Genomic DNA, 13,833 nt, shown 5'->3' with positions numbered 1-13,833 from the left:
TTGGAATCTTCTGAAGTAGCTCCATTGTGATCCCTTGGGGGAGTTGATTTGTTATTGTTTTTCATGTACCCAGAGATTTTTTGCTGGTTTTTCCTCATCTGTTGTTTCTTTATTTCTTTGCCCTACTTTCTTCTCTCTTTTCCTTCTTCCTTTTGTCCTTCTATAGCTCTGGGCTTTGAGGTTAAAGTGACCTCTTAGGTATCCAGGACAGTTAAAAAATGTTTTTTAGCTGGAACACTAGGTGGCACTCCGGTATCATCAGAGACAGCCATTTCTGAACCTGACGATCTGTGTTTGGATTTTGGTAAAGGTGAAAGATTTGTACCATCTGAAGAGAAATCAGAGTATTCGTGTCTACATGTCTGGATTTTGGAATGCCTGGTGATCATCAACTGGTTGTCAAGGAGATCAGGGCTGAGCTTCCTGTTTCTATTATTGAAGATCCATGAGATGGTACCACAGGCCTAGGGGGTATGCTGGACATTCAAGAGTGTCATAATTGGTCAAGTGCTCGGTGACTCACGCTTGTAATCCTAGCACTTTGGGAGGCCGAGGTGGGTGGATTGCTTGAGATCATGAGTTTGAAACTAGCCTGAGTAAAAGGCAAGACCCCTTCTCCACTAAACATAGAAAAACTGAAGCAAGAGGATCACTTGAGCCCAAGATTTGGAGGTTGCTATGAGCTATGATGCCATGATACTCTACCCAGGGCAACAGCTTTCGACTCTGTCTCAAAAAAAAAAAGTGTCATAACTTAGTTCTGGGACTGGTTGGGGGTTAGGTGTCTTTGCTTGAGCGGGGATTGTGCTTTAGTGATATAAATGGGACCCAGATATTGAAAGGGGAACCATAGGGATTGCAGTACCTCCCAATTGGTGGAGCTATGGAATCAGGCCAAAGATGGCTACCCAAACTCATAGGGCCTCAGAGCCCCTGGGAAACTGTGCAGTATGGGGCTCACATGGGTGTCAGCAGACTCAGGGCTTCAGAGATCTCTGTACCGCCCCTGTGTCTTGCCAAATTGTGGTGGTGGGCTGCATCTCTTCAATCCTGTTAGGCCATGAGGATTCCTGCTCACTCAACCCCATGCCCAAACCTGCCTGCAGTCTGTGAGGGAAGTGCCTGGCTGCATGTTAGAAGCTCCGTCCCAAAGATGCTGCGGTACAGACTGCTTGCTCTCTGGCCCTCCGCAAAAGGGCTGATGTTAGTGCACCTGTCAGCTCCGTGGGTTCCCAGGTCCTGTTTCCCAGTGATTCCACATGCATGCTCTGCCCATGGGTCACCAGGCTCCCTGGTGCTGGCTTCACCTGCTCCTCATGCTGGCTTCCCTCTCTTCTTAGCATTTCCACTCCTGGTGTCTCATGCTGTCAGTCTGTGCTTATACAACACTTTCTGAGTAGGATGATCCAGATTGTGGTAGCTGGTTACACTTCTCCCCAGCTTCCCAGGAGAGGCTCAGGATAAACTTCTATGGTATCAATCAGATCACTCAGTGCTGAAGGGATGCAAGGACTCTCAGGGAAAAGGCAATGCTCTGAACTCTGGTGAGGTTTGTGCTGCCTGGGACAGTGGGCACCTCTCCAGAGCTACACTCGCACAAGACAGCAAGTTCTGCGCCATGAGCCTCAAAAATCAAAGAGGAATTTATTTATTTATTTTTTAGAGACAGAGTCTCACTTAGTCACCCCTGGTAGAATGCCATGGCATCACAGCTCACAGCAACCTCTAGCTCTCGGGCTTAGGCAATTCTCTTGCCTCAGCCTCCCGAGTAGCTGGGACTACAGGCACCTGCCACAGCACCCGTCTTACCTTTTTGTTGCAGTTTGGCCGGGGCCGGGTTCGAACTGGCCACCCTCAGTATATGGAGCTAGCACCCTACTCACTGAGCCACCCCAAAGAGGAATTTATTAATTTGCAGAATAGTAGGATTCTGTCTTAAAGTACCTAGCCTAAGCTGAAATACAGAGCTTTTAAAGGGGAGTTTTCAGCTTCAGGCTGTTTTAACTATAGTTGATGGCCCCGTGGACCCCATCTTCTCCAGCCCAGACCTCTCATCTCCTGGACCTCCACTTGGACAATTCCGTTGAGCTATCTCCTGTGGTACAAAGAACAAAGAATACTCCCCTGCCCTTCCTGACTGTTAGCCTCAGGCGGGGATGCAGGTTTTAATTCCCCAGAGGACTGTGGGGTTTTAAAAAGGCAGAAAACATTTTTTACCCTTTTTCAGACCATTTCCTGTGTTATGCCTCATTACAAAGGCATTTATTCTTTCTTTTTTTTCTTTTTCGAGACAGAGTCTCACTATATTGCCCTTAGTAGAGTGCCCTGGTGTCACAGCTCACAGCAACCTCAAATTCTTGGATTTAAGCGATTCTCTTGCCTCAGCCTCATGAGTAGCTGGGATTATAGGTGCCTTGTTTTTGTTTTTTGAGACAGAGTATCACTCTGTTGCCCAGGTTAGAGTCCCATTGCATCATAGCTCACAGCCTCAAACTCCTGGGCTCAAGCAATCCTCTTGCCTCAGCCTGCCACAATGCCTGGTTAATTTCTTTTTTTAAGACAGAGTCTAACTTTGTCACCCTCAGTAGAGTGCTGTGGTGTCACAGCTCACAGCAACCTCTAACTCTTGGGTCAACCAATTCTCTTCCCTCAGCCTCCCGAGTAGCTGGGACTACAGGCACCCGCTACAACACCCAGCTCTTTTTAGAGGTGGGGTCTTGCACTGGCTCAGGTTGGTCTCGAAACTGTGAGCTCAGGCAATCCACCCACCTCAGCCTCCCAGAGTGCTATGATTACAGGCACAAGCCACCACGCCTGGCCTATTTTTTTTATTTTTAGTAGAGATAGAGTCTTGTTCAGGCTGGTCTTGAATTCCTGAGCTCAAGTGATCTTACCAACTCTACCTTCCTGAGTGTTAGGAATACAAGTCAGAGCCAGATTGGGTCTCGGCTTGGTGCCTGTAGCTTAGTGGTTAGGGCGCCGGCCATATACACCAGGGCTGGCAAGTTTGAACCCAGCTCGTGCCTGCTAAACAACAATGACAACTATAAAAAAAAAAATAGCTGGGTGTTGTGGCAGGTGCCCATAGTCCCAGCTGCTTAGGAGGCTGAGGTAAGAGAATCACTTAAGCCCAAGAGTTGGGGGTTGCTGTGAGCTGTGACACCACAGCACTCTACTGAGGGTGACATAGACTCTGGTCTCAAAAAGAAAGACAGGGTTTCGCTCTGTCACCTGGGGTACTGCAACCTCAAACTCCTGGGGTTCAGGGATCCTCATACCTTGCCTCCTGAGTAACTGGGACTACAAGTGTGTACCGCTATGCCTGGTTAATATTTCTTTTCTTTTTTTGTTTTGTAGAGATGAGGTCTCACTCTTGCCCAGGCTAGTCTAGAACTCCTAGTCTTAAGTGATCCTCCCACCTCAGCCTCCCAAAGTCCCCTGGCGTCACAGCTTACAACAACCTCAAACTCTCAAGCTTAAGTGATTCTCTTGCCTTAGCTTCCCAAGTAGGTGGGACTACAGGCACCTGCCACAACACCCGGATATTTTTTAATTGTAATTGTTGTTGTTTGACAGGCCAGGGCTGGGTTCAAACCTTCCAGCTCCGGTGTATGTGGCTGATATCCTAGCTGCTAAGCTATAGGTGCTGAGCCAGTTATATATGTTTTTTATATTTTTAGGGTCTCAGATGACCATATACATACAAAGGCCCCAAACCCCAAACATGTACCCCCACAAATGGAAGAAAACAGAAAATCAAAGCTGTCTAAGGAAGAGAAAAGGATCAATAATAAGTGAGTACCTCAAAAAGTCAAAAGTCAGCTCAGCACCCATAGCTCAGTGGTTAGGGCGCTGGCCACATACACTGGGGCTGGCGGTTCGAACACAGCCTGGGTCTGCTAAACAACAACAGCAACTGCAACAAAAAAAAATAGCCAGGCATTGTTGGAGGTGCCTGTAGTCCCAGGTACTTGGGAGGCTGAGGCAAGAGAATTTGTTTAAGCCCAAGAGTTTGAGGTTGCTATGAGCTGTGATGGCAAGGCATTCTATTGAGGGCGACATAGTAAGACTCTGTCTCAAAAAAAAAAAGTTAAAATCACATAAATGTCAAACGAAAAGGGACCAGTTCTCTAACCAGGAATCAAATCCATGTCACAACAGTGAAGGACAGAATCTTAACTGTTAGGGAGGGATCAGATCTGCAAGTGGAAGATACAGGCCAGGGGGGTAGTTCCTGGGGACAGTGAAGCCAGGGAGCAATCAGGCAAGGGTCTGCAGGAAAATGCTTAACTCCTGTTAATCATCTGGTACCACCCACACCTCCCATAACCCTTCCCCTGGGCCATGCCAGTAAAAGAAAACAACCTGGGAGTTCTTAGTCTTTCTCCACTTGTGGAGACTGACCTGTTCCTGTCTCTGGAATGTATTTTCACTTTATATATCTTTCTTCTTTTCTGCAATAAAAGCTGTTTGTGTGGAATTGCTTTCTGTTTATGATCACTTCATCACACAGGCCCCACTTTTGATTCTTCCAAGCAAGGAGCCAAAGAACCAGGACAAGAGGCCAGACCTGTCATTAACTACTAGGCCGTAGGATGGACTGCCCTTTGCTATTATTTCCACAGGAGCAGTTGTTCCTAGAGGGTCAGCATACAAAGAATTTTATTTTGTATTTTGGTCAGAGTTTTGCTCTTTAATTTTCTTGAGATATTACAAAAGCTTGTTTTCAAGGCTGCATCAGAAGAACAAAAACAAGTGGTTTGAGAAGAAGGAAAGGGGAGTTTATTAATTTGCTGGCAAATGAGGAGGATCCAGATGCCCATCTAAAATGCCATCATCCTAATCATAAGCAGAAATACAGAGCCTTTAAAAGGAAGGTTTTCAGCTTTAGAGTATTGTTTAACCACAGCTGATGGTTCTGATCATCCCATCTCCTGTGGTACAAAGGACATTCCCCTGCTCCTCCTGACTCCTGAACTGAAGCAGGGGTACAGATTTTAATTCCTAAAGAGTACAGGAGGTTTTAAAGAGACAAAACAAAATTTTTACCCTTTTTTTAAGGCCATTTCTCCTGTTACAAAGAAAAATTTTTAAGGCTAGTCATGACACTATTAAGCATATTTTAAAATTTGGACTTCCTGGGGCGGTACCTGTGGCTTAGTTGGTAAGGCGCTGGCCCCATATACCGAGGGTGGCGGGTTCAAACCCGGCCCCAGCCGAACTGCAACAAAAAAATAGCCGGGTGTTGTGGCTGGCGCTTGTAGTCCCAGCTACTGGGGAGGCTAAGGCAAGAGAATCGCTTAAGCCCAGGAGTTGGAGGTTGCTGTGAGCTGTGTGATGCCATGGCACTCTACCTAGGGCCATAAAGTGAAACTCTGTCTCTACAAAAAAAAAAAAAAAAAAATTTGGACTTCCTGTAAGTTCAAATAAGGTAATTATTTAGAATAAAAAATCTCTAATATATATACATACTTAGGAGTCAAATTTAAAAGATCCATCTTAATGTCATCTGGCCACTGACAAATAGAATTTTTAATGGTGTGTTTAATTCTAATAGCACAGTAGGAGACCATGAAGGTAGTCTTGTTATGTAAATAAAACTTCATGGGTAGCAGCTTTCTGAGGCCAAGGCCCATGGTACTCTCCTGGGCAGGATACCCACAGCCTTTTGTAGGCTGGCCTACCATGGCCATGTCCTGTCCTAGGCACCCTGGTCCCTGGTGACCCCACCAAGGGGTGGCCAAGCTCTACTGCACAGTGGACTTCTCTCAACCTGGGAGAGAGTAGGCTTGAGCCCTCACCCTGTGCAACCAGGCTTGGCCCAGTCGTGACTATCTAGTACAAATCCATTTCCCTGGGTCCCCTGGGAGAAAAGAGGAGAATGGGTGAGGCTCAGGCCTGTGTTGGGGCCTGAAAGGGGTTGCACCTTTGATGTTTGCCTTCTCCTGTTTTCCCTTACTGCCCCCTTCAGCTCCAAAGAGGAGGGTTTGGATTTTGCAGTTTTGTTTGGTTTCCTATTCCTTCTGCAGCCGTAGAAATTGACCTCTATCTGTTAGCAATGGGTTGTCCTGGGTCTGCAGACAAGGACAAGGCAGCGAGGCCCCAGCCTGGAAATGGAACACAAGGGTGGGCAAGGAGCTGAACAGGGGCTAGGTTGTCATCCAGATACACTTGTGTGGGGAAGGGCTGGGGCCCCAGGCTCACCCTAGGTGGGAATGGTGGTCAGAGACAATGAGGACAGAAGCTGTGGCTGGGCCTGCACCTGATTCCTCCTCGGCTGAGGGTGTGACACCAAGTGCCCAGACTCCTGAGCCTCTTGGCTAGCCATGGTGACTAGTCCACCCTTCCCACTGGGACACCACCATCACAATGGGACAAAAATCTATATTCATTTTTATTGCTGTGTAACATTACCACAAATGTAGCAGCTTAAACAACACACATTTATTAAATCACAATTCTATAGATCATAAGTCCAGTGGCTCATGTAGCTTCTCTGTTTAGGGTCTCACCAGTTTGAAATCAAAGGATTGGCTGGGTGGCCTCTTATCTGGAGGTGGAAGAAGAATTCACTTCCAAGTTCCTTAGGAGTGCTGGCAGAATTCAGGTCCTTAGGGTTGTAGGTCTGAAGTTTCAGTTTCCCTGATGGCTGTCAGTTGGGGGCTGCTCTTAGATCTAAGAGGTTGCTCACAGTTTATGACCCCTCCATCTTCATAACCAGCAATAGAGAATTTCCCTGGAATCAAATGCCTCTCATGCTTACATCTATCGAACTCCCTCCAGAAAAAGAGGGGCCTGTAGGCCAGATGGATGGTGCACCAGCTGACTTGTCCATCTCTAGGTACCTTGTGCCCAGGCCTGGCTAGGGCTAAGGAAGGTAAATACAAGCCAAGAGGGTAAGGAGGGTGTGTAATCCCCCAGGACACACAGGAGATCCCTGGATGAAGGTTGGTAAAGTCAGATTTGGTGAGCCCCGATGAGAAGAGAAAGCAGAGGGATGGACAGATGGGTGATGGTCCTTTAGCTTTATTGGGGATCTCAGCCTCAAATCAGAAGAAAGGGTCATGTGCGGTCCCAAGATGGACCAGGAGGCTGAGGGACCCCAGCATCTGGCTCTAGGTCAACATCCCTGACCAGCATTAGTGGCTGAGATGAGCCTGAATCCAGGGAGTGTACATGGCCACATTGGTGTAGACACCTGGTCGGCTGGGCAGGGCACAACCCTTGCCCCAGCTCACAACGCCCACCAGGACCCAGCGCCCAGACTGCAGGCAGGTCAGGGGTCCCCCAGAGTCACCCTGCAAGAGAAAGGAAGATTAGGTCCCAGCCCTACGTGACTTCATAGTAGTTCTCCAGGCTCTAGACTCCTGGGGTGGTACGTCTAGCTTGATGGCCAGGACACAGAGCCTTGAGTTGGTATCTTTTGGGTCTTGGATTCTAGGGAAATAGGGTGCTGGACACAATGGAGTGGAATAAGGAGGATGGGGGCGGGGAGGTACACCTGGCAGGCATCCTTGCGGCCCTCAATGTAGCCAGCACACAAGTTCCCTGGCAGCACTATGCGCTCGGCCTGGGGCACGTCTGCACCCAGGTGGTAGAGGCGGTCACAGGTACGTGAGTCCAGCAGCGGCACCCTTACTCCCTGTAGGGGTCGCCACTCCGGGAGCGGCACTGGGAAAAGAGGGGAAACTTCAGAAAGTCGGGAAAGAGCAAGGCATGAAGCAGGGGGTCAATAGGAGAAACTGAGGATGACAGTCCAACTTGTGGGATCCGACTCCTTGGTCTGCCTGGGAGGAAGCTTGAGTGCCTAAAAGTCTCTCTGGGTCTGGGGTTGGGGAAGTAGGGGGATGGAATTTCTAGTCGGATGGAGGAGTGGTCCTCCATCCCTGCCTTACCTCCTGAGCGGAGGCTGCCCCAGCCAGTGACCCAGCACTGTGTGCGGGGCCTTGGACGGGCTCCAGGAGCAGGCAGGCAGACAGGCTCTACGCGGGAGCTCAAGGGCACCGGATGGCTCAGCTGCAGCAGCGCCAGGTCTCCACGGGCCTGGTCCTCAGAGTAGTCTGGGGGCAGCAGTACCCGCCGCACTGTCGCTGAGAGCGCTCGGGGCGAGGTGGGGCCCAGACGCAGCGCTCCCAGGCGCACGCGGTATTCGGACCTCAGTGCCTTCCTGCAGGATAGGATCTGGGACTATTTACTGTACCCAAGCGACCCCAGCTGGCCCTAACCCCAACAGCTGGCTGGAGCCCGCACAGCCCCACGCCTCGGCCAGGTGACACCCTCCCCTCCTCTGGCCTTGCTTTCCCCGCGCATCCCGCAGGGCCTTCTGTAAGCGCTGACCTGGGGAAGCAGTGCGCCGCTGTCAGCACCCACTCAGGGGCAATGAGCGACCCCCCGCACACGTGCTCCCCGCGGTGCTGGATGCTGGCCTGCCAGGGCCACTCTCCATCCTGGGCATCTCGGCCCCCTACGATCCGACTGGACATGCGGGCCTGTCCGCAGGCTGCGAGAGGATGAGGGGGCAGCGAGGGTTGGCTGAGGATTGGGGGCGTAGGAGGCGGGTGTGGACAGGGAGGGTAGGGACAGTGTCCTCTAGGGCTGGCTCCTTGGGCAGGCTCTGAGGCTTCCTTACCTGCGGTCCCAGCAGCTCCTGGAGGAGGAAGCAGGGAAAGGACTGGATTATGGATTTTTTTTTTTTTCTCATTTATGTGGCCCTCGGTAGAATGCCTTGGCATCACAGCTCACAGCAACCTCAAACTCTTGGTCTTAAGCGATTCTCTTCCCTCAGCCTCCCAGGTAGCTAAGACTACAGGCGCCCGCCGCACCACCCTGCTATTTTTTGTTGTTGTAGTTGTCATTGTTTAATAGGCCCCTGTGTATGATGTGGCTGGTGCCCTAACCACTGAGCCACGGGTGCCGAGCATGGATTATGGATTGGTGTCAAATAATGGGGTTGGGGAAGGAGATCAGAAAGTAGGAATGAGGATACAACATATTTGTTGCTCTGACCTTATGGCAAGCTTTCTGCAATCTGTTACCAGATTTAACCCTCCCCAGAGCAGTGTAGGGGTGTCTAGGGAGGGACACCCCATGATCGTTACACAGACTAGTACATCAGGATTTGAAGAAGCCAAAGTCAGTGGCAGAAATGACTGGAACTTTATTTATTTATTTGTGTGTTTGTGACAAGAGTGTCACTTTGTTGCCCTTGGTAGAGTGCCGGGGTGTCATAGCTCACAGCAACCTCAAACTCTAGAGTTCCTCTTGTCTCAACAATCCACTTGTCTCAGCCTCCTGAGTAGCTGGGACTACAGGTTCTGCACAACGCCCTAGTTTTTCTATTTTTAGTAGAGAGGGGGTCTCGCTTTGCTCAGGCTGGTCTCAAACTCCTGAGCTCAGGCAATCCACCCATCTCAGCCTCCTAGAGTGCTAGGATTACAGGTATGAGCCACCTCACTCGGCTAGGACTAGAAACTTTGGAATCAAGGTTAGAAACCTCCAGGTGCCCTAAGGAAACCAGACCCAGAGAGGAGTGAGATGGGAGACCTGAGAGCCCAGGTCCCTGTGGCCAGCAGCCCCAGCCCCAGCCCCCACTCACCCAGCACCAGCAGGAGCAGGACCTGGAGGCAGGAAACCCCCCTCATCTGTCTTCAGGGCTGGGCTGGGTTAGAATAACACTGCCCAGGGCTTGGACTCTGATCTGGAGCTGGCAGAGAGGAGAGTAGAGCATCCTAGCCCAGTAGCACCATTCCCCCAAACCCCTCAACCCCACAGCCCTTCTATCTGCCCTCAGCTACTGGTTGACCCTGAACTCATCCCTGTGGCCCAGGTTCTATACGTTTCTCTATGCAGGCCCCAGGTGACTACCTCTGGCCAAGTAGGCAGCCCTGCCCTGAACTATTTGGGTAGAAGCTCTGGAGCCTCATCCCCTTCCCTCATGCTCTCTATGCCCAGCAGCTTCCCTGCCCACCCCACAGCCCCAGCCTGCTCTCACCCTCACAGCCTGGAGCCCTCTCTGCTGACTGGGATTGGGGGAGGGCCCAGGGGCTTAAAGGGCCAGAGGAGGTGAGGCCCAGACAGGGTAATTAACATGGCCAAGGCGGAGCTGTGGCTTCACTTGACCAGCCTTAAACAAAGAAGTGCTTTGAGCAGTGCTTTAAAGGTGGCAGGGAAGGGACACCTGGCTTGGACCAAGGTGTTGAGGACTGAAAGCCAGAGGCTGGGCCTAAGGAGGGTGGGAGGAACAAGGCAGGCAGGGAGGGCCTGTGGTCAGGCCAGGAAGTTCTGGAGAATCCTTAGCAGCTCATCTCGGAACTTGACCCTGGCTCCTGGTAGTGTTTAGTTGCTAGGGCTTCTGAATTTTGTTGTTTTGTCCAGTTGGCCCTGTGCAGAGCGCTGGCCACTGACCCCAGGCCCCAGGCCTGGCCAGATGGTTCCACACAGAGACCCTAGCCTTGCCAGTCCCCTCCAGGATTACGGGTCCGGAGGAGCTGGATGTGGGGAGACCCTGGTTCAAAGCTAGTGGAACTACTTGCTTGACCAGAGTCAAGGGCAGACTTGGCTTTTGGAAACAGTGCACTCCTTGGGATGGCTAGGACAGAGGAGATGCTGGGGACAGAGGATAGGGGCTGCTCTTCTCTTGAGGTTAGTGGAGGGCTGAGGCCTGCATTGTGTCCAGGGCCCTCTAGTCCCCTCAGGCTCACATACAGTGCCCACTGCCCAGAACTCTCTTAAGTCCCCCTCTGAGTAGTCAATGCCTCCTGTCTCTCAGCCCTCTGCTGTGTCACCTCCTCTATAACCTTACCACAGTTGTGACTTGAGATGTTCTGGAGGAGGCTGGATTTGCATCTGCTTGTCTCCACTCTGAGGCATCGTCTGTACCTATGTCTCTGTATGAGTCCACTCAGGCTACTGTAATAAAGTACCACAGATTCGGGGTCTTAAACAACAGAAACTTGTTGCTCATGAATGCAGAGACTGGGACGTCCAAGATCAAGGGGAAGCAACCTTCATTCTGAGGCTGGTTTTCTTGGATCACTAGGTGTCCTCCAACTTTCTGAGGCTTACGTGGCCTCTTCCTTGTGTGCAAGAGGGGAGAGAGAGAAAAAAAATTGAACTGTCATTACTGCTTTTTTTTGCAGTTTTTGGGCCGGGGCTGGGTTTGAACCTGCCACCTCAGGTTTATGGTTTATGGGGCCGGCGCCCTACTCCTTTGAGCCACAGGTGCCACCCAAACCGTCATTACTTCTTATAAGGTCACTAATCCCATTAGATCAGGGCTCCACTCTTATGAACTCATTTAACCTTAATTAACCATAAAGACAAACATAGTCAGTCACATTGGGGGTTAGAGCTTCGACCTATGAGTTTTGGAGGGGACACAAACATTCAGTCCATAATATTCTCCAATGGGCAGAACAGTGTCTAGCACGCACTGGCACTGAGGATTTGGGAGTGAGGGTCTGGGCTAAGCAGGGTAGCAGGGTGTGGATAAAGCTAAGGGATATAGAGGAGAGGACCCAGTGGTAACCCAGACCCAGAATCTTAATGTGGGGGTGGCTTCAGGCCCCACTACTTCTGTCCATGTTTTAGGGTCACACTCCAGACCAGCTTTCTGCATTGGGCTTTGATGCCAACCCCCACCCCAGCTTTGAGGCCTTCAAGGAGGGCTCAAGCTCCATCTACCCTGCTTTTCTCATCTACCAAACCCACCTCATAGGTTGATTGAGAAGATTAACTGGGTTAACCATGCAAAGCTTGGAAAAGTGTCTGGCACATAGTAAATGCTGTAAAGAGCTCCTGTCTTCCTGAGCCTCCAGGATCTTTTGTTCCCCTAGATCAACTGCCATGCAGGGCTTGGCAGGGGCCGGCCCAGTGGGCAGTGTCCTTCTAGGTCAGGGTTAGGGTGAGCGGGAGGGCTGAAGGGACTAGTGAGGGTGACAGTGGATGCTCAGAACATACAGCCATCCTGGGGAACTTGAGCCAAACCTTGGAGAGGGAGTGGCTGGAAGGCTGGACACCTTGTTCAGTAGGGAGCTGGGTCTCTTCCTGTTGCAGTTTGGGGCCATGGCGAGGGCTGGAGAACCTGAGCAGACCTGAGGGCATGGAATGAAGAAATGGATTCTTACTGAGAAATGGGAGGTTTTGGAGGGAGAGGTCCACAATTGATTCAGTAATACGTTCAAACCATAGGAGAAGCAGGAAAGAATCCCCAAACTCATCCTCCTACCCCATTTAAGTCCCCATATTGAGAAACTGAGGCACAGACCCTCTGCTAGGCCCACTTCCTGTTCAGCCTCACTCTTTTTTTGTTTTTGTAGAAAACACACAATTTACCCTCTGAAGTTTTAAGTGGACATTATTGTTAACTGTATGCACATTGTTGTATAACATATCTCTAGAATTTTTTCATCTTCTGAAACTATTCACTGACAATAGCTCCCTGTTTTCTCTGTACCCACAGCCCTTGGAAACCACCATTCTACTTTCTTTTCTTTTCTTTTTTTTTTTGAGACAGAGTTTCACTTTATCACCCTTGGTAGAGTGCTGTGGTGCCACACTCACAGCAGCCTCAAACTCTTGGGCTCTAGCCATAGCTGGGACTAGAGGTGCCCCACCATAACACCCAGCTATTTTTAGAGACAGGGTCTTGCTCTTGCTCAGGCTGGTCTTGAACCTGTGAGCTCAGGCGATCCACCTGCCTTGGCCTCCCAGAGTGCGAGGATTATAGGCGTGAGCCACTGTGCCCAGCTCCATCATTCTACTTTCTGTTCTTGAGTTTGACTACTTTAGATACCTCCTGTAAGTGGGATTTTGTATATTTACCATTCCCTAAGTAACTTATTTCATTTAGCATAGTGTCTTCAAGTTTCACCCATGCTATGTTACATGAGATAGTGTTTTTTGCTTTTTTGAGATAGTCTCTCAGTCTGTCACCAAGCCTGGAGTGCAGTGGTATCATCAAGGCTCCCTCCAATCTCAAACTCTTGGGCTCAAATGATCCTCCTGTCTTAGCTGGGACTATAAGCATAAGCCACTATACCTGGCTAATTTTTCTATTTTTTTTTTTTGAGACAGAGTCTCACTATGTCACCCTTGGCAGAGTGCCCTAGCATCACAGCTCACAGCAACCTCAAACTCTTGGGCTTAAGCGATTCTCTTGCTTCAGCCTCCCAAGTAGCTGCAATTACAGGCACCTGCCACAACCTGCCCGTGTGTGTGTGTGTGTGTGTGTATACATATATTTTTTTTGTTGTTGCAATTGTCATTGTTGTTTAGCTGTCCCAGGCTAGGTTCAGACCTGCCAGCCTGGGTATATGTGGCCAGTGCCCTACCCACTGAGCTACAGACACTGCCTTTTCTTATGATGATTTTGTCTACGTGGGGTCTTTTGACATTCCATATGAATTTGAGGAATTTTTTTCTATCTGAAAAATGCCATTGGGAGATTGAGAGATACTGCATTGAATCTGTAGGTTGCTTTGGGTAGTATAGACATTTCATCAATATTAAGTCTTTCAGTTCAAGGACACAGGATTTATTTATTTATTTATTTATTGAGACAGAGCCCTTAGTGGAGTGCTGTGGCATCATAGCTCATAGCAGCCTCAAACTCCTGGGCTCAATTGATCCTCTTGCCTCAGCCTTCTGAGTAGGTGGGACTACATGCACCCACCACAACTCTCCACTACAAGATCTTTTTATTCACTTTTGTCTTTTTAACATTGGAAGGCAATGTTTGTAGTTTTCAGTGTACAAGTCTTTTGCCTCCTTCGTTAACTTTGCTCTTAAGTATTTTATTTTATTTTTGGTGCTATTATAAATGAGATTGTTTTC

At 49.7% G+C, this 13,833-nt stretch overlaps 1 protein-coding gene across 1 annotated transcript; it reads right to left on the bottom strand.

Annotated features, from left to right (window-relative positions):
* Window positions 1-7,139: 7,139 nt before the first annotated feature.
* PRSS33 (serine protease 33) lies at window positions 7,140-9,641 on the bottom strand. Its single transcript, XM_053556657.1, has 6 exons — window positions 9,596-9,641; window positions 8,620-8,647; window positions 8,338-8,505; window positions 7,896-8,167; window positions 7,502-7,671; window positions 7,140-7,298 (listed from the first exon to the last, which is right to left on the bottom strand). The coding sequence occupies exons 1-6, from the start codon at window positions 9,639-9,641 to the stop codon at window positions 7,140-7,142; spliced, it is 843 nt and encodes a 280-aa protein (XP_053412632.1).
* Window positions 9,642-13,833: the final 4,192 nt, after the last annotated feature.

This window comes from Nycticebus coucang, chromosome 12 (genome assembly GCF_027406575.1).
Source record: "Nycticebus coucang isolate mNycCou1 chromosome 12, mNycCou1.pri, whole genome shotgun sequence".
Lineage (NCBI taxonomy): Eukaryota > Metazoa > Chordata > Mammalia > Primates > Lorisidae > Nycticebus > Nycticebus coucang.
This window is presented reverse-complemented; position numbering and strand designations above follow the sequence as displayed.